The following is a 23,541-nucleotide window of genomic DNA, read 5'->3' as shown; positions in this document are numbered from 1 at the left end:
TGTAATTTGATAAGCGCAGACCACGGCCATGGTAAAAAAAAAAAAAAAGTCTCAAAGTCCCGATAGCCCCATCATCTCATGCAGACGGTAGAAGGGAGAAATTCTCCCTGCTATGAACCTCCAGCGCCGCAAACTTGCTGATGCAGCACCCTGGAAACAGCCGACTGAGTCCGTCCGGGAACTTCGAGCCTCCGCCGAGCATCATCTCTGCCGAGCGCTTCGACCTCGCCCCGGCTGCCGAGCAACAAGCAAAGCCGAGGACTCGGGGCCTTCCCCTCCGGAGATTCTGGATCACACAGTAGCAGCGGCAGCAAAACAGGCATTTCGGAAGTTTCACCAGATGTTCCTCTGCGCTGTCACGTCTGCCTCCATCAAATCAGGATTGTGCACGGCACCCTACTTGACAAATAACAGATATTCATCACTGGAGTGGCCGCTGTGTCGTGCCGCCGTCTTCTCCTCTCTTATATGACAGATAACCAACCTTACATATTTTGATAATAAACATCTCAAATTTCAAGTATAGGTTGCATAGAAAGGTGGGGGCGGGTTAGAGGATGAAAGTAAAAGTGATGGGGAGGAAATATAGAGATTAAATGGCATAACAGGGCATAGTTTGAAAGATGTGGTAATAGAATGTCTGGAAGGCTGTAAATGGCTGAAAATATTATATTCAGGAGCAGAAGGGGAAGGAACTGCAGTAGAGGATGGTATTGCACCATCTGAGGTTGCTGCATTGAATGTTCTGAAGGCTGTACTGTAGCCTAGTGGTTAGCATGAAGCTATTGCAGCTTGGGGCTTTAGAGTTCAGAGTTCAATTCCAACATCATCTGTATGTATGTCCCCCATGTGAAATGTGTGGGTTTCCTCCGGGTACTCCAGTTTCCTCCCACAGTCCAAACACCTGGTTGTTAGGTTAATTGGTCATTGTAAATCATCTCATGGTTAGGTGAGGGTTAAATCGGGGACTGGGGTGTTGCTGGGCAGTGCAGTTCAAAGGTCTGGAAGGACCAACTCCACACTGTATCGCTAAATAAATATCTCCTTTAGGATACAAGATGCTGTCTTGAAGTTTTTCACTGAGGTTTGGAGAAGTGTGAGTGAGCAAACAGAGGTTAGACTGGGATAAAGGATTAATGTAGCTAGACTGAAAAAGCTAGGTGGTTCTCCTTGAACAAGAAGCTACAAGAGATGTACAGGGAACTACAAACGGTGTAAATGAAGTAGGGTAGAATAAAGGTGATCAGTAAAAGAATCAAAACTGATGTGAAACAGTTGTTGGTGTCTAGAATGTACAGTACGCAAGGCGCTCAAAAGAATCTGTTGTGTGATAGGAAGATTGGGGAGCCGGATTGTTTCTGCAATACGAATAGGGGAGTGAAATTCAAAAGTCACATGTTGCTTTTACCCTGTATTTCTTGCTAATGCTTTTAGCATTCTGTCCAGATTTTCAGTCATAATGTGAGTGGTATTTGGTGTGGAATACGAGTCTTGTATTCTCATTTGATATTTGTGTATGTATACTTTTGTAGAAAGAGAAGGGATGTTGATCTGTGCTAAGCAGAGGCTATGATGTATCCTTTTGCTCCAGCATTGTCAGTAACTGCCATACAAACATCAAGAAATGCTCAATTCAAACTGGGATGACTTTCTTTCAATGCCAGCAGTTTCACTTTACGCTTTCTGGATTAAGTCATCGTTTCCCCTTGCATAGTATTGTTGGAGATAGTTTGGCTGCTGCAACCTGATCAGATTGAGATTTAGCTAGCTCATTGTGGGTCAACTCAGCCCTCGTTGGGGAGGTAGTCATTGTGAGACCTTGAAGACTGAATATCTAGAAATTCTCTAGTATTAAAAGAAACTGATTTAAAAATGAAATTCAATCAAAAAAGTTTGGGCATCTCTTCTGATGCTTAATTATTATTTTAAATGAAGTTATTAATTTTCTTGTATCATGACATCTGCGCTATTAACAAAAGGCAGTAACTTGACAATTCCTTTCCTGTTACGAACTAGGGCAGTTGCGTGCTTGTACCTTTCCGTAGCTGTTTTTTCCCCCCAAAGAAAAATTACTGTTTTGTGTCGTTTTTTGCAGAATTGATGGTGTGGTTTTAAAAAAAAAACATGCTTACCGTTAGGGAAATACAAAATCCTAAAGGAACTCAGCAAATTAGTCAGCATCTGTTGATGGGAATAAACACTGATGTTTTGGAGCTGAGGCCCTTCATTGGGACTGAAATATGTGGAGGTTGAATTAAGGGACAGGTTGGAAATCTGTCACCTATTGCTACCACCCTTCTAGTCCCAACCCACAAATTATTTGTTTTACCAGGTCTGTTGAAGGTTCTTAGCCTGAAATATTGACTGTTCATTCTCCTCCATCAGTGATGCTTGATTTGTTAAGTTCCTCCATTGTTTTGTGTGTTGCTCAGGATTCTAGCATCAAGGTCGTATTTATTGACTGACCACTGCATCGGGCAGATGGAAATTGTCTGCCATGGTTGGCAGCTCATCTAGAAGAAGGGAAACTCTGATCTCAAACCTCTGCTGCCTTGCGGCTATATCCACTCATGGAGAAGGTTTTGGGAGTAAACTGGGAGGGGGGGTTGGGTGAGTCTCTAATGTTAAGTTAAACGCTGACTAGTAACTCCTGCGACGCTGCTGGTACCACACTGTATTGGTATCTGTCGTCCCTTTGGGTTCATCAGATGAGTGGAGAGTGGGAGCTTCATACATGGGCAACAGCTTGCTCTACATATTGTACTGCTGTGGCTTGCTTATCTGGACAGCTAGGACACAATATCCATGGTCGACCCTGACTGATGGAGACCTCACTGCATGGCCCAGGCTAATGTTGTCTTTGTCCCTTCCAGGGTAGAATCAGCAGCAACCATGCCAACATCAAAAGATGCGCAGCACGAAATGGGAACAGCCTTCATTCAACGGCAGCAGTTGCATGCTGCTATGGCTGACACTTTTCTGGAGCACCTGTGCTTGTTGGATATAGACTCTGAAGCAACAACTGCTCGCAACACTGGCATTGTTTGTACCATTGGTAAGTTTACAAAAAAGTCAAAGCTTTCTGCATGACAGCATTGGTATGCTGTTGTTTGAAATTAAAATCCATATTTGATGACAGTAGTTCACTGACTTTCAGCTGCAAAATATTTATGTACAGGATCGTGCTATATTTAAACAAAGTCAATTGTTCGGGTTCAACACTTGCACTAGGATTAGAGGAATTATTGAAAAGATTTGCATGTTGGCTTTAAAATAAATCATCTGCCCTATTGTCTTTATGAAAGTGTGGAGTACAAGTTGAAGTGTAGTTCGGCAAAAAAGAGTGCACTCACTAGGGTTGTATAGAGGGGGATTTGGTTGAAGTTTTAGGGATATTAAAAGACACCCAACGTAGTACAGGTTGACCACCAGAAATGTGGAATGATTGGGACCTGTGCAGTGCCAGCCTAGTGATTTTTGTTGAATTACTGGTAGTTTCGTTAGAATTTTTTTTATATGCATGTGTATATACACACACCTCTTAACCCACTTGATCACTTCACCCTACCTTTAGAGTAAACTGTAAATGGTACAAGTTGAAGAGCCAATGTTATATAAGTCACATACTTTTCACATTTGAACTACTGAGTTTTTTCAGAACTTCCTTGTATAGATAACTTGTGGTGTTTGCACTTTACACCACGAGAATCACTTCCTTTCTTCAATGAAGACATGACTGGGGCTAGATCTGCTCAGGTTATTAAAAGTCAATACAGAGTAACACCAAGAAATGACTTGCTTCTTTTAAAGATCGTTCCAACAGCTGATTTTGGTAATTGCGCTACCAAAACAGTAGCGATGGGTTGTTGCGGCGACGCAGGAAATTTGAAATTAGGCTGGTAATAATTGTCAGAATCAGCATAGAACCTGATTGCTGGAATGGGAATGGTTGATGTGTAGTTCCTTATTTTGTTAATATGAGAACTTGGGAATGGTTTTGTAAATGGAAAATTCTATATGAGCATCATGGGTATTTGAAGTTATTTCTGCAGATAGTAATAAAGTTTTAATGTTTTGTTGGGCAAATTTATTGGAGGATGTTGGTCAAAGCAATATGGGCTTGTGTGTCTAAATGGATCTGATTTGCCCATCCTCCTAATGATTGCTGTAATTCATTTTATGAATGCCCACAAATGTTCTCACTCCAATTCATCTGTGAAGTTTTTACTTGCCAATTACTTTGAGTATTCTATTGTTTCCCTTCTGGAGTGCACAGTTTTTGTGTAGATTTGTGATCTATTTATCCAAATTAAAGCTGATAATTTTTTTAAAATTGATTAATCATTTCCATTTTGACTTGATTAGCTTTTCACATTCTTGATCGTTATTTGTAACTTGGAAATGTTAGTTGCATATCTTAAGTTCATGTTACATTGGGTTTCAGTCATTCAGAAGCCTCTGACTGGTCTTTGCTCTCTTCCCATTGTGATTATTTTCAGGCCCTGCATCAAGATCTGTGGAGACGCTGAAAGAGATGATCAAAGCTGGAATGAATGTTGCACGGATGAATTTTTCACATGGAACACACGAGGTAATTCAGCTCTGAACTGGAACATGAATGGTTTTGTGCTGATACAAGTACATAAAACAAGTCAGCAGGTCTGGTTTTCATTCTGCTCTAAAGCCAGATATTTTAATTGCACAAAGTAATTGTACACCTTCAACAGAGAGTGGAAAATAAGCCAGGGCTTTGTTTTGTAACGAGTTGTCAATTTCAACCCATAAACAGCTTTGACTCATTCTGCTGCTATTGTGTAGATACTATCAAGGTGCATACAATTTTGCAGTCTCGGTACAAAAAAAAAACTACTAAACTTGGTAGTTCTGGAGAGTGAGGTTACAAATTGAACATTTTTATGAAGGTAATGGGAGGCCTAACTGAACAAAAAAGATATAGCTCTTGTTTCCTTCTCCAAGGCAGTTTCAATACAGGTAGATCTACTGTAATGTGACATTCCATGTTATGATTAATGCATGAGGGGAGATCTACTTGCATTATGCAGGCTAAATTGGTCATAGCATGATCAGGAAAACATGTTTAAATTTGATTTGAAAGCAATTGTAGCTTCTATAACATGAGGTTTCTTACTGATGTAACACATGATAGCAATACTGCTTGTACTTAAAGTTTCTTGCTGAATTTTGGTTGCTGAGGCAAATTTTAAAAAAATGCTCATGCTGATCTGGGTATCAGAATAGAGAATTATAACCAGTTTATTGCTAAGAATAGAATTGGATTGCACTTGTATCACTAAAAACATTCTGGGCATTGCAACTTCGGAAGAATGTATTTAAAAAGATGCTCCTGCTGATCTGGGTGTCAGAATAGAGAATTATAACCAGTTTATTTCTAAGAATAGAATTGGATTGCACTTGTATCACTAAAAACATTCTGGGCATTGCAACTTTGAAAGAATGTATTAACCTTTTGAGACATTGCAGTGTAGGTTACCAGAAAGACAGGAGGGGCAAGGTTTAATGAAGGTTGTACCCCCTGGAATGCTATGATTGAAATTTAATGGTACAGGAGACAAAATTTGTATAGGAATATGAAGTTGGTCAAAACTACAAAGAATGTTGAGCAGATAAATTTTTCCACATTGAATTCTAAAATTTCATCATGGGTTTAAAAAAAAATTTGGTGTAGCATCTTTTTAAACATAATGGATTTTTGTGGATTATTCTGATACTGTGGTTTAAATACAGATTTATACTTATCTAGTGATTTGCTTTCTTTGGTCTGGCAGTGATAACCTCCAGTAACTGAGTGGGAGGAAGGAGGAAATCATCTGGCAAATTACTAGTTTAAAGGTTAATCTGGTTGTATCTGTGTTTCAACCATAACCACTGGAAGCGGTCAATTTTGGATTTTTATGTACAAATTGCAGGGATCCCTGACATATTGTAAGATAAAATTTGTTTAGAAAGTTCAAAGCAATTGGAGAATATTAGGTCAAAGATCAGGGTTTTACTTGTTTGACCTATCAAAAACTGGCTAGTCAGCAAGGACAGCTGTGACTACTAGATCTTTTCAGCTGTTAAAACTGTCGGCATGATATAGGTCAAAAGAAATGTAATATGATCCATTGATCAAGCTTGCCTATATATGGATCTTGTGGCATTCATGTAACAACTTGTATCCACTTCATACATTTCAAGCCAGCACTGAATGCTTCAAGTATACTGTACCATAATTCATGAAAGAATCATTCTATTGGTGTTTGTTTGCAGAAATAACATAAGGTATTTTCTTTATTTAAGTTCCTCTCATGACGTGTGTAACTTAATTGATCTAGTCTGATGTCCTAGCTTCATTGAATACCAAATATCAAGTCCTAGTAGCTCTACTGGATTACCACCCTGCTGTCCCAGAATATTGGCTGTATTTTGGCACTGTCACGTGGTGAAATTCCAGCATGCTTAATTTCCTTTAATAATTTCCTTTCATGCTTAATTTCCTTTTATATCATAAATGAACAGTAATGGAATACTGGTAGAATTAGTTCGTCTTAAGTATTTTTTTCCTTGAGATGTGGAGGCCATTTTGTTTGGCCTTATGCTAGTTTGCATCATCTCATTTGCCCACTAATTTTCCCTGTAATCTTTGTTTCCACCCCACATTCCCCTAACTTTAATTATTTCCCTTCCTGCCAGTCCTGCTCTCGTAGAGGACGAATTAATACCCAATTAAATGCCCACCCACACTTGGGGATTTGAGAGAAAACCAGTGCACCTGGGAATGCATGCAGATAAAGGCATACAGCACGAAAGGAATTATGAATGCACTTTAGATGGAGCTCTAACAACAGTTGTACAACCTGCCATTAAACAAACTTAAATTGAACTTCAGATCTTGCACCTATAAGATGCTACAGGTCAGAAATTATTGGTATCCATTCCTTTCCCAGATGTCTGAAATCTGCACCCATGAAATACTAATTTAAAAATTCAAGGTTTTATTTGGTCTCGAGTTTGAATAAAGCTCTTTATTTGCTTTTCAATGGAACTGGAGGATTTTGACATTCAGTACAATAACAAGAACTAGAGTGATAACTAGAATTGTTAACAAAGCTATTTGGGAATATGTCAGTCCTTTGAATAGATTTATTCTTGTCTAGCCTTGGCAACATAATTGCCCTGATCCTGTGTTCTCATGTAAATTGTTGGCACAAAGTATTATAATTGTTCATATGGCCAGCAATCAGTGTAGTGAAAATAATGTAAATTTGCTTGTGATCCTTGTCAATAAAGGTAATATTGGGACTGGATTAATCTGTGAATTGTTTTAGTTTTGCCGTTGGAAGAATTTGCACAGTAAATGGTTCTGACCCCCTCTACTTTAGACTGAGAGGAGATTGAGTCGCCTGTGACTGTACTCGCTGGTATTCAGAAGGATGCGAGAAGATCTTTATAGAAACATTATGAAAGGGATAGATAAGATAGAGGCAGGAAAGTTGTTTCCAATGTTAGGTGAGTCTAGAACTAGGGGACATAGCATCAAGATTCGGGGGAATAAATTTATGACGGAGATGAGAAACTGCTTTTCGCAGAGAGTAGTGAATCTGTAGAATTCTCTGTCCAATGAAGCAGCAGAGGCTACCTCTAAATACATTTAAGGCAAGATTGGATAGATTTTTTAATAGTAGGAGAATTAAGGACTATAGGGAAAAGGGAAGTAGGTGGAGATGAGTCCATGGTAAGATCAGCCATGATTTTATTGAATGGCAGACAGGCTCGGCAGGCCAGATGGCCTACTCCTGCTCCTATTTCTTGTGTTCTATTTACCCAGATCAAATTTTGTAGTTGGCACCTTGTTTCTTTCAAAGACTTGCCTGTATATATGTAGATACATTGCTGTTGTAATGAGAGGAGTTCCAAATGTTCTAATGTTTATTTCAGGTGCTAATTTTTTGTATCAAAAGTCTTGGTGGTTTGGGATTGTAAGGTGGAAAGCAGTGGCTGAAAGTGACCTTGCTAGGGAGGATTGGAGTGCTTCATCTGTGTTGTATGTTTCTTGCAGATGAATTAAGTTGATTAATGTTGTCCATTTTTAAATGGTCTTTATTTGTGCAGGATATTAAAGGTTAAGCATTTCCATTTATTTTTCCAGTTCAAATTTTTGCATAAAATTGGACATTCCACTTTCAAAAATATTGTCAAATTATGTTGTGAAGTATACGCTATTGCAGTAGGATGTCCATGTATAGTATTGAACTGTAACAACTTCGTTCAAAATTTTTCTTCAGTAGCTTAAAAAATCTTTCAAATTGCAGAATAAACTAAATTGAACTCTCCCTTGCAGTACCATGCAGAAACTATCAAGAATGTCCGTGAAGCCACAGAAAGCTTTGCTGACAACCCCATCAACTATAGGCCAGTTGCCATTGCTTTGGACACAAAAGGACCAGAAATCCGCACTGGACTCATCAAGGGAGTAAGTATTCTATTTAAATATTTCATTTGAATTCAGTGCTTGTGGGTTTGTTAAGTTAGAGGTAGACTAGCATACATTGTTACAATGTGGTTAGTCTTTGTGGTAAAATGGTATGGTAAATCTGCTGATTTTTATCTGGCAGTTGAAATGGGCAACACTAACATAGGCTAAATTTGTCACTAAGTTCAATTTGCATTCAAATCCTGTTCCATTTCTTTCTGAGCGTGATGTGTACTGTAGATGGTTAGAAAAATGAACTTGTCTTATTTAATGTACTTCTGATTAAAGCTAGTTGTCAAGTTTTTTAGGGGAGAAAACAGCCATGCCTCAGTGTAGAAAATGCAAATAATTACAATTTGGAAATGATCGTATTTGATTTCGGATGTAGTGTTTAAGCCAGAGAACCAGTGTTGTAAATCTTCATTTACTGTTTTTGCACTGATTTTATCAGTTTAAGTTTATTTGATAAATGACAATTTTAAGTCATGAGTCTACAAGGATCAGGAATAGGAGCTGTTAATTTGACCTTGCAGCCATTGTACATACTGTTTAAAGTAGGAAGTCCTTTAATTTCAGTCTCAATTGCTTGTTTAATCAGACATGGCAGGATTTGTGTTCTTTTGGCACAGGTTTTTTTAAGTATCTTTATCTGCAGACTTTTAGTGTGCATTGCTGGTATACTGTTTGGGTACATTGGGGGTGGGGTGGGGTGGGGGGGAAGGAAGGTCATTTGCTTCCAGGCAGTCTCATTCACCTAAGGATGCTAGCAGCAGTTCACCCACCTTCAACTTTCCACTCTGAGCTGGGACTTGAAGCTGGTAGATCTGCTCCATCGTGGTACTGAGGGCAAAAAGGAGTTTTCTTCTAACAATCCCCAAATGTTGCTGCCAGGCTGAGCACTGCCACATCCAGCAGTTATGTAAAGTGAAGTGATCAGTGATTTGATCAACAGTCATCACCTTTGTTTTCCCCCCTTCATGATTGGGAGACTGAGCACTCTACTGTAGCTTCCAGTACATTCCTGCACTTGTAATTATGATGTCCCAGTGTGCATTACACAAGTGCCCACGTGCCCATTGGAAACAAGGCTATCTTTGGTTTTGTTATTCTGGCTGAATATGCTTGGGAATGCCTCTGCCTTCACATTTGAGCTGATCCCTGCCATCATTGAAATTGGAATTGCAACCTCGTTAGCTGTTTAGTTGTCCATCATTGTTGACTAAGTATGCTAGGATTACAGAGGTTTCTCTTTACAGAATATGGTGTGCATTTTGTATTTGTTAAGTAATCACAACAGATTTAAATTGTATTACATCTATCTACGTGACCCCAAAGTTGGTGCAATCTTAATGCTCTTCATATTAGCCATCTCACTCCACTGCTCTCGATCCTGATGCAGGTTTTTGACCCAAAATGTCAATTATTCTTTTCCTCCTATGGAAGTGATTGATTGCTCCACTGAGTTCCTCTACTTTCCGGACAGCAGCATCTGCATTTGCTTGTGTCGACTTACCTTGACTTGTCTGATTTGCCTTTTTGTTTTCCTGCAGAGTGGCACTGCTGAAGTTGAACTTAAGAAAGGAGCTAAGCTTAAAATCACACTTGATGATGCCTATAAAGACAAATGTGATGAAAAAATTCTGTGGTTGGACTACAAGAATCTGATTAAAGTGGTTGAAAAAAACAGCCGAATCTATGTAGATGATGGCTTAATTAGCCTCCGCGTGTTGGACAAAGGTCAGTGTTGTGTAATAGACTATCCTAATATTAGGAGCATTGCAATTTTGGTTGATTAATGTCATATACTTCAGATTTGAAAAAAAAACACAAACATTTTCTGCTCTCTGGCATTAATTACTATATTCTGCCTGCTTTACCTTGAGATTTGTTAGCAATTCATTTCCATCACATCTCCTGACGTGTGATGGCATGATGCTTGAGCATTTAAATTTTGGATTTTGTTTCATTATTATTTATAACTGGATTTTTTAAGTTGCTTCAGGAAATTGGGACATTCTTGAAGACAAGTGTTTATCCTTAAGCTTCCCTGAACTGAATGGCTTGTTAGAATATTTTGGAGGATGTTTAAGTTGACCACTGCTTCAAATCTGTGCAATTCTAGATAGGAGATTTAAAGATTAGCTTTATTTGTCACATGTACATCAAAATATCGAAACATTCAGTGGAAAATGTCATTTGCGATCATGATCAATACAGTCCGATGTTCTGTGGGTAGGTCACAAGTGACACCGTGCTTGAGATGTCATTGTAGCATGTCCACAATTTACTAAACCTAACCTGTGTATTTAGAATGTGGGAGAAAACTAGAGTACCTGGAGGAAACCCACATAGTCATGAGAACATACAATCGCCTTACAATCAAGTGGCAGGAATTCAACCCTGATCTTCTGACTGCTGGTGCTGTAAAGCATTAAGCTAACTGCTACATTACCATACCAGCCTTAGACAGGCAAGAATAGTAAATTTGTTTACTTAATCAAATCTTGGAAGGTTGTTGGGCTGCAAACATGTTTTTGTCTAGCTCTTGGTGAATTTCTGTCATTGAGTTGCTTTACCTTGATCTGTGTCGTTGGTTTGCTTATTGTCATTTACATTGCTTTATTCCTTTACAGGTGTAGATTATTGTAATACTGAGGTTGAGAATGGTGGTCTTTTGGGCAGCAAGAAAGGTGTCAACTTGCCAGGAGCAGCAGTTGACCTTCCAGCAGTATCAGAGAAAGATATTCAAGATCTGAAATTTGGTGTGGAGCAAGGAGTAGACATGGTGTTTGCCTCCTTTATTCGTAAGGGTGCTGATGTTGATGCTGTGCGAGCAGTTCTTGGTGAGAAAGGAAAGCAGATCAAGATCATCAGCAAAATAGAGAATCACGAGGGAGTTCGTCGGTGAGTGGTCAATAGCATTACAATTATATGATAAATACAGCTTCAGTTGCAAAATGCAGTACAGATTATAACATCCCGAATACACCTATTGAGCTCTAAGACCTGCTGATGCATCATCAGTAATCCTAACTCTAAGTAACTATTCCACGCACTTCCATGGAATTGAATTAAGCCTGGATTCATTTGCTGTTCGTGGAGGTGTTAAACATCACATCTTTTCACGCAGGTGTTTTGTCTTTTGAAAAGATCTGACTAATTTATTAGAGTGGTTTTAAGACAGGTAGCCTATCAAGTGGAAGTAGTTGTTTTTATCCAATTATTTTGAACATGCAGCCATCTTTTGTTTTTCCATTTATAGGCTGTGTGATTTATGAAGAGTCTCTACTGGCTACTATTTTTATTTCAGATTTGATGAGGTCCTGGAGGCCAGTGATGGCATCATGGTTGCTCGTGGTGACCTGGGCATTGAAATCCCAAGTGAGAAAGTCTTCCTCGCTCAGAAAATGATGATTGGACGTTGTAACAGAGCAGGCAAACCTGTCATCTGTGCTACCCAGGTATAGTTTTCTCCTTTCTTCCCTGCCCATTTCCCAAAATTAGGTCTAAAATTGTGGGCCTGTGATGAATAGTGTTCCTAGTGTGGCTGCATTCTATGTTTGTGAAGGATATTTGTATTAAGCTTGTACAGATTACAGACATTTGTATCTGTCACCGTTTGGCAATTAGTAATACAGGTTTGATCCCCAGCACTTCATATTTGCAGTTTTGCTTTGTCTTCTAATTACTCATGGAATCGCCTTCCCAGTTACACAAATTTCATAACTACTTTTCAAAGCTCAGCTACTAAATTGGCTACTGTATGGGCAGCATGGCACCGTAGTGGTTAACATGCTATCATAGCACCAGTAACCAGAGTTCTGAAAAAAGTTGTGCATTCTCCCTGTGACTTTGAGCTTCCTCCAGGTGGTCTCCGTTTCTCTCTGTCCAATGACATAGGATATGAGTTGGTATGTTAATTGGTCACATGCGTGTAATCAGGCAGCACAGATTTGTTGGACTGGAAAGGCCTGTTACCATGCTGTCTCTAAATTGCCCTAGTGTAGGGGGTGATGGGAGAATTGGCTTCTGTTGGTATGTGAGACTAGGTACAGGGAATGAAACATTCATGAAGAATATCTATACCTATGTGTTTTTAATTTGTACTTGCAGATGTTGGAGAGCATGATCAAGAAACCCAGACCCACCCGAGCCGAGGGCAGTGATGTAGCTAATGCTGTACTAGATGGTGCGGATTGCATCATGTTGTCCGGAGAAACTGCTAAAGGAGATTATCCCCTGGAGGCTGTAAAAATGCAGCACTTGGTATGTAGTTAACATTAACCATGTTTCTTGATCAGTTTTTGGTTGCCGTTAATACTCATGGAAGGTAGAGGCCATAGTAGTGGTTTTAAGACTCAGTTTCAATTTGCAAGTAGCTATGAGGATTGTTAATCTTAGTCTGCACATTCCTTGACAATTGAACTGTTTCATAAATTGTAATTATTGAAATAGTTGATGCCTTGCTTTCTGCTTTGAGCTATGTTTTGTTTCATTTATCTCAGCCATCATATTAGCAAGTTGATTGTACTTATACTAGTTATTAATTTGCCACATTGACAGTTTAAATTAGCATGAGCTTTTTAAGTTTAAAAAAACACTACTGGTTCAGTTTTCTAAATTAAGCTATTGGTTTTAAGCATGTTGAGTTTTACTTGGTGGATTATTCAATGAAGTGTATTTCAGGATCCTTGTAATATCCATGTTCTTTAACAGTTAAATGTGCTAAGCAGTGAAGATCCAGCTGGTCCATCAAATTGTTCACTATTACAATATTTGTTTCATAGCATGTGCTTTTCTTCCTAACCAAATTACACGAAGTTTGGGATAAGAAAAAAAACTAAAATACAGTGTATTCTGATTAATTGAGCCATCAGTTAATCAGAGCAACCACTTAATTGTGATAACTCCTAAAGAACAAAAAATAATTAAGAAAATAGCTAGGAGACTTGCCAAAATGCACTTGGGCCAAAATACATACTGGTCCAAATGTGTCTCTGTTAATCAGGATCCACTGTATTGGGATTGGAGGGAGGAAAATATGGTAATATCACTGAGTGACAGCTTGTACTTACTGAGAACTACCATACACCCTGCATTGTCTTTTCTATTATAGCTGCATTGATCTTGTTCTACAATGATTTTCATTTGAGTTGGCTAAGCAGCACCTTGTATCATGGGTAGACAAATGCTTGCAAGGAATTAACTCATTTTGGTTACATGTGATCAAGTTCTGTTTGTCCGTTTCCCAAAGACATGTAGCTTAAATATCTTTTCACAAGGATCAGTCATTCTTCATGCACACAACATTTTAAGATTTAAAAAAAAAGGTTCAAGATTGTCTAACTATGGATGTTTTATTGACCCTTAAGTGTTCTGTAGTTTTCTTGTGAATATTCCTACTCGAAGGGAAGTCAAAGCTTGTCAAATCACAAACATTTTCTAAGCTCATTGTATTTATTCCTTTATTTATTGCTTGTTTGCATTCTGTTTGTCTGAACTAATATTCTCAATTAGCTTATTTAGTTTTTTGTCATGTATTTGCGATTTCTTGCCTCACAGCCATTTTTATCCCATCGCTTCACAAGAATAGAAATTCTTAAGCTGCACTGGAATTTTTTTTTTCTTAGCTGCTTACCCATAGTCTTCACACTATTATCATTGTTTTTTTCTCCCAAATTGAATCTCACTTTCCCATTCTTTGAAAAGCTTGTGGTTCAGATCATCAAGCAACTGTTACTGACTCCTGCACATTATCTGAAATCCCCACATCAAACCAAATCTGAGAGCACAACCAACTGAATTTGTCAAACGTTAATTTTCGTTTGACAAATTTAAAGTTTGAGGTTCGGTATATTAATTAAATTTTAAGTGCATTGAACTAGTATTGTACATTGAAATTTTGTACTTGGTGGATCAACTAGTTACTTCATGTCCAAAGACTGGCTTCTCTTAACAAAATTTCTGTGTGTATACTTAATAGTGGATAATTCAAGTGGAAAATCCTTAATAGGCTATATGGCTTTTTTTTTACAGATTCAACCTATCCTGTTGCATGAAAATCTATCTTAACAAAATGCAACTGCCATTTATAGAATATTCAGTTAAGATTGCAGCAGCTTCATTTGGTGCTGCGCTGACGTGGAGATCGGATACTTTTAATTTGGGTTTGGTGTGCTATTTCATCCTTGTGAACGAAATGTTGTCATGCACAGTGGGTGTAGTTTTGCCAGTTAATGAACTGCAAATTTAAGTATGCAACTTCTCGATGTTCAAGAGCAATAGAAAAACAGACATTTTAGATATGACTCAGTAGATTGGAGGTCTCCACCAGCGCAGCATGTAGACTCTGTATCAATGCTGTTAACTTCTACTTTGGGAACCTTTTCGCTTTTCCTTTCCTCGCATTCATGCTTGATCAATAAATATTGAGCTTGTTCCGGTGATTTAATAGTCAGACAAGAAATAATTGATTGGAAAGGAAAGACCCACTGACCTGATCTTGTTTTGTTGGGGGTGGGGAGAATACTTGTTTTCAGTTCTAATAGTTTTTCAAGGTGTTTGAATTTAGCTGGATTGTGATGGATTTGGCCTATGGTCTCCATACCTACACTGAACTGATTATCCTTGTGTTTCGCCAAGCAATCGTACAAAGGAAGCCCCCCAACTAACTTGTAAAATATAGCAGTGAAGTCTTCTCATTTTTAAATTTCTTAGTAATAATAGGTCTTGAACATTCAGAAATCGTAATTAAAATTGAAATGAACTTTTTTGGTTAGTTAAAAATCAAGCATTTAGAAATTTTTAAAAAATTGTTTCAGATGGTTAAATTTCTTTCTCTTTCCTGCCTAATGCACAAACTTGAAATCCCTACCATCTTTCTATACCAGAAGTGAAATGTCTCCCGCAGAACAATATTTATTTGTCACGACTGCTGTCTTCCTTCCCATCCCAGACACTAGCAGGTGTTCATTCCCCTGGTGTGGGATTAGTAATAACTTGTCCACATCAAGAAATGTTAGGATCTCTTAGCAAGACCTTCTATGCCATTGGACTTTGCGATGTAGTAGTGGCAGATGGAGATTCTAATGACTTGAAATGTCTAAACCACTAACTTGAAGATTTTTCTTTTAAGAAAACTTTAGCTTTACCTAATGTTTAGCTGAAATTGGGAATTGTGGAAGTGATACTATTCAACTCCTGGTGACTCTAGATGTTGTTTTGACTTTTAGCTGCATTGTTCATTCTGCTCATATGTAAAACTAATTTTGCATTTATTACTGACTTGCTGGCCTTAATAATCCTGCTTTTAACTTTGTAGTTGTTTACGTATGCTGCCTTCAGTCATGCACATCCAAAAAAAAGGTTGCGTCTGCTTTAGGCCATGAAAAGTTCTTTGCACAGCATGATTAATGTTGCCTCTGAGGAACTAGCTGCTGGATATTTCCCTATCAAATTAGTTTAACAGCATCCAAATCTTTATTTACAATACAACTCTAGTGCCCTGAGCTAACATGAATATTGGAAAGGAAGCAGTAAAAGCATGGAATTGGGCCCTTCTATTTAACATGAATACTGCTAACAAGACTTGTGTATATTATTTTGATTGTTCAGCATTGCAATTAAACTAAATACTCAGCTCAGTTTATTCCCCAGTTCCATAATCCTTAGATAAAATTCTTTCCTAGCTTCCATCATCTATTATGCTATCTAGTCATAAATTTCCCACTATCCTATCTGTGCCTCTCAGAATTTTGTACATCTGTCATCTCAACGGCTTTCACAGCTCCAAGGAAAATCCAACTTAATAGAAGGTTATGCAGTAGGGTAATTGGCAGTTTCTGGAGTAGGTTACAAGGTTGGCACAACATTGTGGGCTGAAGGGCCTGTAATGTGCTGTAGATTTCTGATTCTATGATCACTCATTGGTGAAAATGCTCCAAATTTCCACTGGAACAAGTTCAAACATGCTGATGAATCCTCCTCTATACCTTCCCCATGCAACTGAATCATTACTTGTAGGGTGCTGAGAAGACTAATAAAGCTGGTTGCGTTGGGTCCAGATGTCAAGGATTGGAGAAAAGTATAAATTTTAAATTGCTGCTTTGAGTTTTCTAGTAAATGGAATAGATATGGTGGTACGCCTATGTAGTAGTGCAAATTGATTGGAAAAGGATGCATTTTACAATGATTGGTTTCCAGATTTAAAGAAAATAAAATGTGTTAAATGCATGACAATTTCTAATCCTGAAAATGGATTTTTGTTTTATTTGTTCAGTCATGTAGAGAAAAATTCCCTAATTCACTTCTTTGGAACCATGGCCTCTACCTGAATCTGAATTTAAATCTTATACCCTATATAATTACTTTGATAAAAATGGTGTAAACAATGAGTTTGTAGTAGCTTAATACTTGAAGCACTTGCATGCTGTAAAGTTTGCTTGCTTGAATCTGAAACATATTTACTCATATGGAGTCTGTATACTATTTTCATTGGAAATGTTTGGGCACCTCTGCTACTGTGAAAGAAAACATGCTGTATTTTCAGTTTCTCTCCTCTCCTGCCTAGCCCAGCCCAAACCCAATATTGCACTTCATTGGTATTGGGTAAGAAAGATTGAGAGAAAAATTGGTTTGAAATCTCTTGCACAAGATCAAAGTTCCATTGTTTACAAATGCCTTGATACAAGATGACAGTTCCTCCCCAGGGAGAACAAGTATCAGTGAGAAGTGTCAACAACACTTCAAAGATGTGCTCTCTTTCTTTCTGCTTTTTCTTCCCTAACCCTACACCCAGCCTCTCATTTTAATTTTGCAAAGACCCAACCAGTTATGTTGGACAATAGTGGTCTCCATCTTAAGTTGCTTAAAGTTTAATTTTGCAATAGAGCACTAAATTTGCATGTATTTCTCTCGCTTGCCTGGTTTAGTGTTAGTCTGGCTAGTCGTGCAATTTGCATGCAGTAGACTAGGACCATTGTTTAAAAATTTTACAATTTTGATTTATAAAACTTGGAACATCTTCGCTAATTGAAAGTTACAATAGTGAATTAGTTTCCAATATTTGAAACCAACTCGACATTAAAAATTTGGAAACTATCCTTCCCTTCATAATCAAATAGAGTAGACTTTTATTTCATTCTACTAAACACTTTTACAATGCAATTATTGCACAACTACCTACATCTTGCTTTCGCTAATATTGCATGTAACCTGACACACTCTTGCATCTTTCTGTTCCTGTCTTATTTTGTGGCCCACAGATAGCTCGTGAGGCAGAGGCTGCAATGTATCATCGACAATTGTATTCGGAGATCGCTCATCTAGCACCTCCCACGGTAGACACAACGGAGACTGCTGCCATTGGTGCTGTGCAGGCCTCTTTTAAATGCCTTGCTGCTGGTATTATAGTCCTGACCAAATCTGGCAGGTAGAGTAGTAAATGAATAATTCTGTGCAGGATGAGTTAACCATTTCTCCTTGCAGGTGGTTGGCTAGCCAATCAAGTTTGAAGCTATTCCAATTGGCATGGGAGAAATGTAATGCCATGTAGGTTGGCTATAGAAAATTATCTTCATACATCCAGATGTTGTATGCTCAACATACTATCGGGTTATCTTCACCATGTCCAACAATTGGTGCAGATCAATTTTGGTTGAGTTAGGCTTGGAAGGTAGGTGAAAGTTGTCTGATAAGCTGCTCAGGGTGATGTTAGGATTGACATAGCAGAAGTGGTAACTGACTGGACTGTTCCCTTCCCTGGTGCTGTTTTGTATGGCATCTGCAGATTGCTCGAGAGGCTGAAGCAGCCATGTACCACAGGCAGCTATTTGAAGAGCTGCGTCGCTTGTCACCTCTTTCTCACGATCCATCTGATGTGGCAGCCATTGGTGCTGTGGAGGCATCTTTCAAGTGCTGTGCTGCAGCTGTGATAGTGCTGACTAAGTCTGGAAGGTAGGAATGATTCCATTGCTTGTCCCTGAACTTCTGACATTTTGCAAGCCTATTTTTGTCCCATCAGCTGGTTATCCTTTCTCCTTGTAGAGTGCAAAGAGCTGACCAACTTAATGTCAATCTGGCTTTTATGCAGTTCCTATGAGCAATATCTGTTAAAGTTGGTGCAAGACCTTATCTCAGAGTATTCAATACCATGTATGTACTGTTATGCACATGACATTTGAGACTGGCATACAACTAATCTGAGCATGACCCCACTCATTTGAGTATTCTGGCATAAACGGTATCAACTTTTTCCTCCAGTCAAAGCTGCCTTAGCACATGGGCAAATTTGGGAGTCATCTTCATTTGCTGTCCTTTGTAACATGAAGCTTGGATATAATGCTCAACAACCAATTTTAGGATTTTTTAAGTCTAAGGAGGTTAATTGGATAATGAAGATTGTCCCTCTGTAGACCAATAACATTGATGGACCTGTGATCAAGTTGCAAGACTTTGTAATGGTGGGGTGGGATTGCTCTGGGCTTCATGGCTCCATGTTTCATAGTTGGTTGGTCTTACAGGTGCACTTTTTAGAAATGTTCTCCAACCTGTGTCCTTCCTCAATCCACCCATCTGAAGTTGCCTTGTTTTCCGATTGTATAGAAAACTGGAAAAGTTTTTAAAAAGTAATGACATTTCTATAAGCATGCTCATATTGCTTACCTTATTAATGTGTAATAAGCAATGTAATTAGATCAACTTTGAAACAATGAACAAGTTAAGTTCTGTAAAATTCACAAGTGACATCAGACATTTTTGGCTTAAGTTGTCCCATTTATTTATAATCAAGTCTCTTCTATATGCCTTATTTCAGCTTGCCCCTGCTTTTATGCATTATGTCTTGCCCCAAATACACCAGTAATCACTGCAGAATCCACTCCATATGTCAGTTATTTCATCTTCCACTATAAAGGAGCTTGTACTTTATTTTCATTATCACCTTCAAGATTTTACTCAAGTTAGGAATTGGTATTTACTGTCATGAGCACTAACATGGTGCAGTGACAGTAAGTGTTATTGCTGGGCTTCAGATCTAAGGTTTGGCCCTAACCTCTGAAGTCCATGTAGAGTTTGTCCATACTCTGACTGATGCTGTTTCTCATTTCGTCCCAAAGGTGTGCTGGAGGATAATTGGGTACTATAAGTTGCTCCTTGTGTAGTTGAGTGGTAGGAAAATTGGGAGGAACCTGATGGACATAAAATAATGAATTGCAGGGGCATGGTTGAGAGGAATGACACTGGCTTTGCTATGAGCCAGCATAGACTGGGTAAATTGGTCTGGTCATTACAATAAATGTATTTCTGAGTAAACCTAAAGAGAACCCCAGTCATTGTTTATTGTCCAGAACTCCATATTGCACGGTGTAATTTGGTTCCTTACCACAATTATCTTGCATGTTGGTTGACCAGTTCTTTGCACTCTGTTATATTATTCTAAGTTTCGTTTCTGAGCTGTCCCTCAAGTTCCATTGCTTCTGAAGATTGTTCTTTCCTCTATATGAAATGGGCAACATTGCAATTTACCTTCTCACTTTGAAGCCAATCTTGCTTTTCCTGTTTTGGTGTTGCTCTTAATAACTATCCTAATTTGCTGATATATGCAAATTTCAACAAGACTTCAGTCTGTTCAGCTTGTTTGTCTCAGACCGCTACAATATTCTATTTTCCAGACTCTTGCCTTTTCTGTCTTTCTGGCCAATCTCCTTTCTCCCCAATTTAAACTTTATGGTATTATTTGTCATCGGCCTCCTCAAACTCAGGACTAAATAATTCAAAATGAACTTTACGCAAATCTGATTTTGCTCTTTTAGAAACTTCATCAGCTCTTAAAGTTTATCGTATATTATCCATTCTGAACTTCTGTCTTTATAAAGGGGTTATATTAGTTCCTGTTTGATTTGCCCCTATTACTTTAAATCGTATACATGGATTGCTGTTTCTCCCTGGATTTTGGGCCTATCCACTGCATCTTTTATCCTGCAGATAACTCTGTTACGCTTCTGCTTTAGCATCTTAATTTGAGAAATGATCCGTAGTTTTTTTTCCTTGATACCTAATGTTATCTTCATTCTACCTTTGCTTGTCTGCTTGTACCTTTTTTTTCTGGCTACCTTAATTGTCCAGCTAGTATTTTCCAAGGTGCTTGTTTTCATCTGCTTTGTGCTTTTTGAATGGCTTTATTCTTTGGATTTCATTTCATTCTTGTTTATATATCTATGACATTGCTTTCTTGCTATACATGTGGCCCATGGTAGCAATTGTTGCAGTGCCAGATATAATTGTGCTTTGGATTCTTTAAGCACTGGTAGTGTCCAAGATTTTGTGGACTCTGACATGTGGTCAACACTGCTGCTGAGTGCCTGTCGCACGCTTTCTCTTGGCATTCTGAAACAACGTTGGTTTCTTTGACCTGACCTTTTCAGTGGTTTTTTGGTGTAGTGGCAGAGCTGACAGTACAAAATCTAGCTGCTCTTTTCACCATCTTGGGTTTCTCCTGAACTGATGGCCTGCTGTCAAATCGTCTTTACAGGCAAATAACTGACTGCATATGGGTTTTCGATTCCATAACATTGTGTAAGAAGGATCTTTATCCATTTGGCTAGTGGAATGTGGTTATTGAAAGATTTGGATTTGAATTTTCAGCCTCTGAAAGTGTACTTTGAATTCCTTGAATATTTTAACTTATTTTCGGGGGTGTGAGGCTGAAGGCCTATTTAGCAGTATAAGGTCAAGGTGGGTTCCAAATCAGTGCTGAAAAATTTTGTGAAAATTTCTAAATGTGGGTGTATTGTTGGTCTAAATTGAGTGCTAGTTTCTAACAGCTGTATCTTATGACAGGGCAGTTGGAAAGGGAGGCTAAGTTGGAAAAGAATATTGTGAGAAAATAAATCACCTCACCCTTGCTGTTTCATGACTGAGTTTGGGCAGGAAGAACACTTTTTGCTTAATCTAAGTAATGTAACAATTGGGAATTATACTGTATAGAGTGAGACCATAATTTGAATGTGCTGTACTGATTGTATTTTTGTTACCCGTAAACTGTCAACATCCTTGAGCTATTAAAAGGGGCTTAAACTAAGGTTTGTTAGTACTGGGTGCTAGATGTACATTTAAAAAGATTAAAGTGGGCAAAATGCCTATTGTATAAAATCTAATGATATCCCAATTCATGTGACATGGTGGAAATTTTAACTTGATGCTATCAGCTATTTTCGTAATTGTTTTAAATTGATTTTATTTTCTAATAAATTTAACGTGGAATGCCCATATCCTGAATGAAGTAGTTACCTTCCTCTGCAGGTTGGTTGAGTGGTGTTGCTAAGTTCAGTCAGATAGCTTGCATAAACAGACCCCAACTATGTCATTAAGTAGCGAGTCCAAGTTTTTTAGTTCCATAACTCCTGTAGTTTATTCAGCTGACTGGCTGAATCCTGAGTATTCTGTTAATGCAGGAAATCTGCCTGACAAAACTCTTAGCTAGTTTTCTGCTTGGCAGAAACAATGACCTACAGACCATAGTTTAAAAATAGTTGAGACCCTGATGCCATAGACTGGCTTGTTTTGGCCTCCATTTGCCATTTCTTAGTTGCTGTCTGGGGAAAATATTAAAAATAACTTGGCTTTTGTCTATAGCACAAGTTAGGCTGAAGCTTTAAAGTAATATTGAGTGGAATTGATATGAAACTTGTATGATCTTACCTAGTTGCCTTTTGGTTCCTAACCTTGTTTCTGTTTAGGTCTGCACACCTGGTGTCCAGATATCGCCCGCGAGCTCCTATCCTTGCTGTAACTCGTGAACCTCAGACTGCACGGCAGGCCCATCTTTACCGGGGTGTTTTCCCAGTCCTCTTCAAACCACCAGCCGATGCTGTCTGGTCTGATGATGTTGATCACAGAGTGAATTTTGCAATGGAAGTTGGTAGGTCAAGTCTAGAAACTTATTTTCTTGTAATATAGTGGGGGGAGGGGGTAGTGAGAGGTGGTAGCATATGTGCATGAATTATTTTTAGGAGTCAAGACAAAGTATGCTTGAAACAAGGCTGCATAATTAATTGATCAACTTGACTTTCAGGCAAGGCTCGTGGTTTCTTCAAGCCATGTGACCTAGTGATTGTATTGACTGGCTGGCGCCCAGGATCTGGATCCACCAACACCATGCGCGTACTGCAAGTTTCCTGAGCGTGCTAAGGACTGGATATCTGATGTCCACTGCAGTATCACCTCCTCCTAGGCAGCCATAGCTTTGTGTACTGCAGAGCATCTTCACTTCAGCAAATTAAAGCGAATGCAACCCTTGTAATGTGTTCTGCACCTGATTGCTCTGCTGTGCAGCACCTGACTGCCTGATGTAAGACTATATGCTTCAGTCAGTGCACTGTAAGTGTACCATACCCATACAACCCTTTATTTATATTTTGGTTAAAATTAGTGTCCAATAATACACTATTATATGTCAATTATTTTTAGTTCCAGATTTAAACTGTTTAAATCCTCCCTGAATCAGTCTGGTTTGTCAGTGCAACATGCTGTTGTGATTTATAGCAGTAGAATTCTGTTTAAATGTTGTATGTTTGCAGAAGACATCAATAAATGCTTTCTTCCTCAGTGTATGTTGTTTCTTTTCTGACCAGATGTTTTAGTCTGGATTATCCTACAGCTTGGTTCATGTAAATTTAGCCAGTGTCATGTTCAGAAAACATTAATCCTTTTGAGGCACATATCAAAAGGTACACGGCAACCTTTAAATAGCATTTCCCCATTTCTATGGAAATGTACAAAATGCTGGGCTAGGTTGCTGCATGTAAGAATGATTATTCATACTGTCTGATGCAAGAGTCTAAGTACAGGCAGTAAACAATTTGGACTATTAAAATTCACGAGTGACATGAACCACTCAAGACTGGGTCATGTCACTACCAGTTTGTAAAGAGGTCAGTGGCTATCTAGACAGAAGATACGGGAAGTACAAGAATATAATAAAGATCAAATTTCTAACTTCAGCTCTGTTTCTATTGCTCCTGTCTTGTCAGATTACCACCCTTCTGTCA

General features: G+C 38.5%; 1 protein-coding gene across 3 annotated transcripts in view; it reads left to right on the top strand.

Moving 5' to 3' along the window:
* Positions 1-23,101, top strand: part of pkma (pyruvate kinase M1/2a) — a 28,437-nt gene extending 5,336 nt beyond the window's left edge. For 2 of the 3 annotated variants that reach the window (XM_072282370.1, XM_072282368.1), the window contains exons 2-11: positions 2,874-3,055; positions 4,500-4,591; positions 8,363-8,494; positions 10,045-10,231; positions 11,128-11,398; positions 11,805-11,955; positions 12,608-12,760; positions 18,282-18,448; positions 22,231-22,412; positions 22,566-23,101. In XM_072282370.1, the coding sequence (XP_072138471.1) occupies positions 2,893-3,055; positions 4,500-4,591; positions 8,363-8,494; positions 10,045-10,231; positions 11,128-11,398; positions 11,805-11,955; positions 12,608-12,760; positions 18,282-18,448; positions 22,231-22,412; positions 22,566-22,672 (1,605 nt within the window). In that variant the 5' untranslated portion in view covers positions 2,874-2,892 and the 3' untranslated portion in view covers positions 22,673-23,101. Of the gene's footprint in view, positions 1-2,873; positions 3,056-4,499; positions 4,592-8,362; positions 8,495-10,044; positions 10,232-11,127; positions 11,399-11,804; positions 11,956-12,607; positions 12,761-17,757; positions 17,925-18,281; positions 18,449-22,230; positions 22,413-22,565 lie in introns of all 3 variants that reach the window. The other variant, XM_072282369.1, reaches the window with a different exon arrangement.
* Positions 23,102-23,541: the final 440 nt, after the last annotated feature.

Source organism: Mobula birostris, chromosome 18, assembly GCF_030028105.1.
Source record: "Mobula birostris isolate sMobBir1 chromosome 18, sMobBir1.hap1, whole genome shotgun sequence".
NCBI classification, from domain to species: Eukaryota; Metazoa; Chordata; class Chondrichthyes; order Myliobatiformes; family Myliobatidae; genus Mobula; species Mobula birostris.
Note: the sequence above shows the minus strand (reverse complement) of the source record. Positions and strands in the feature narration are given on the sequence as shown.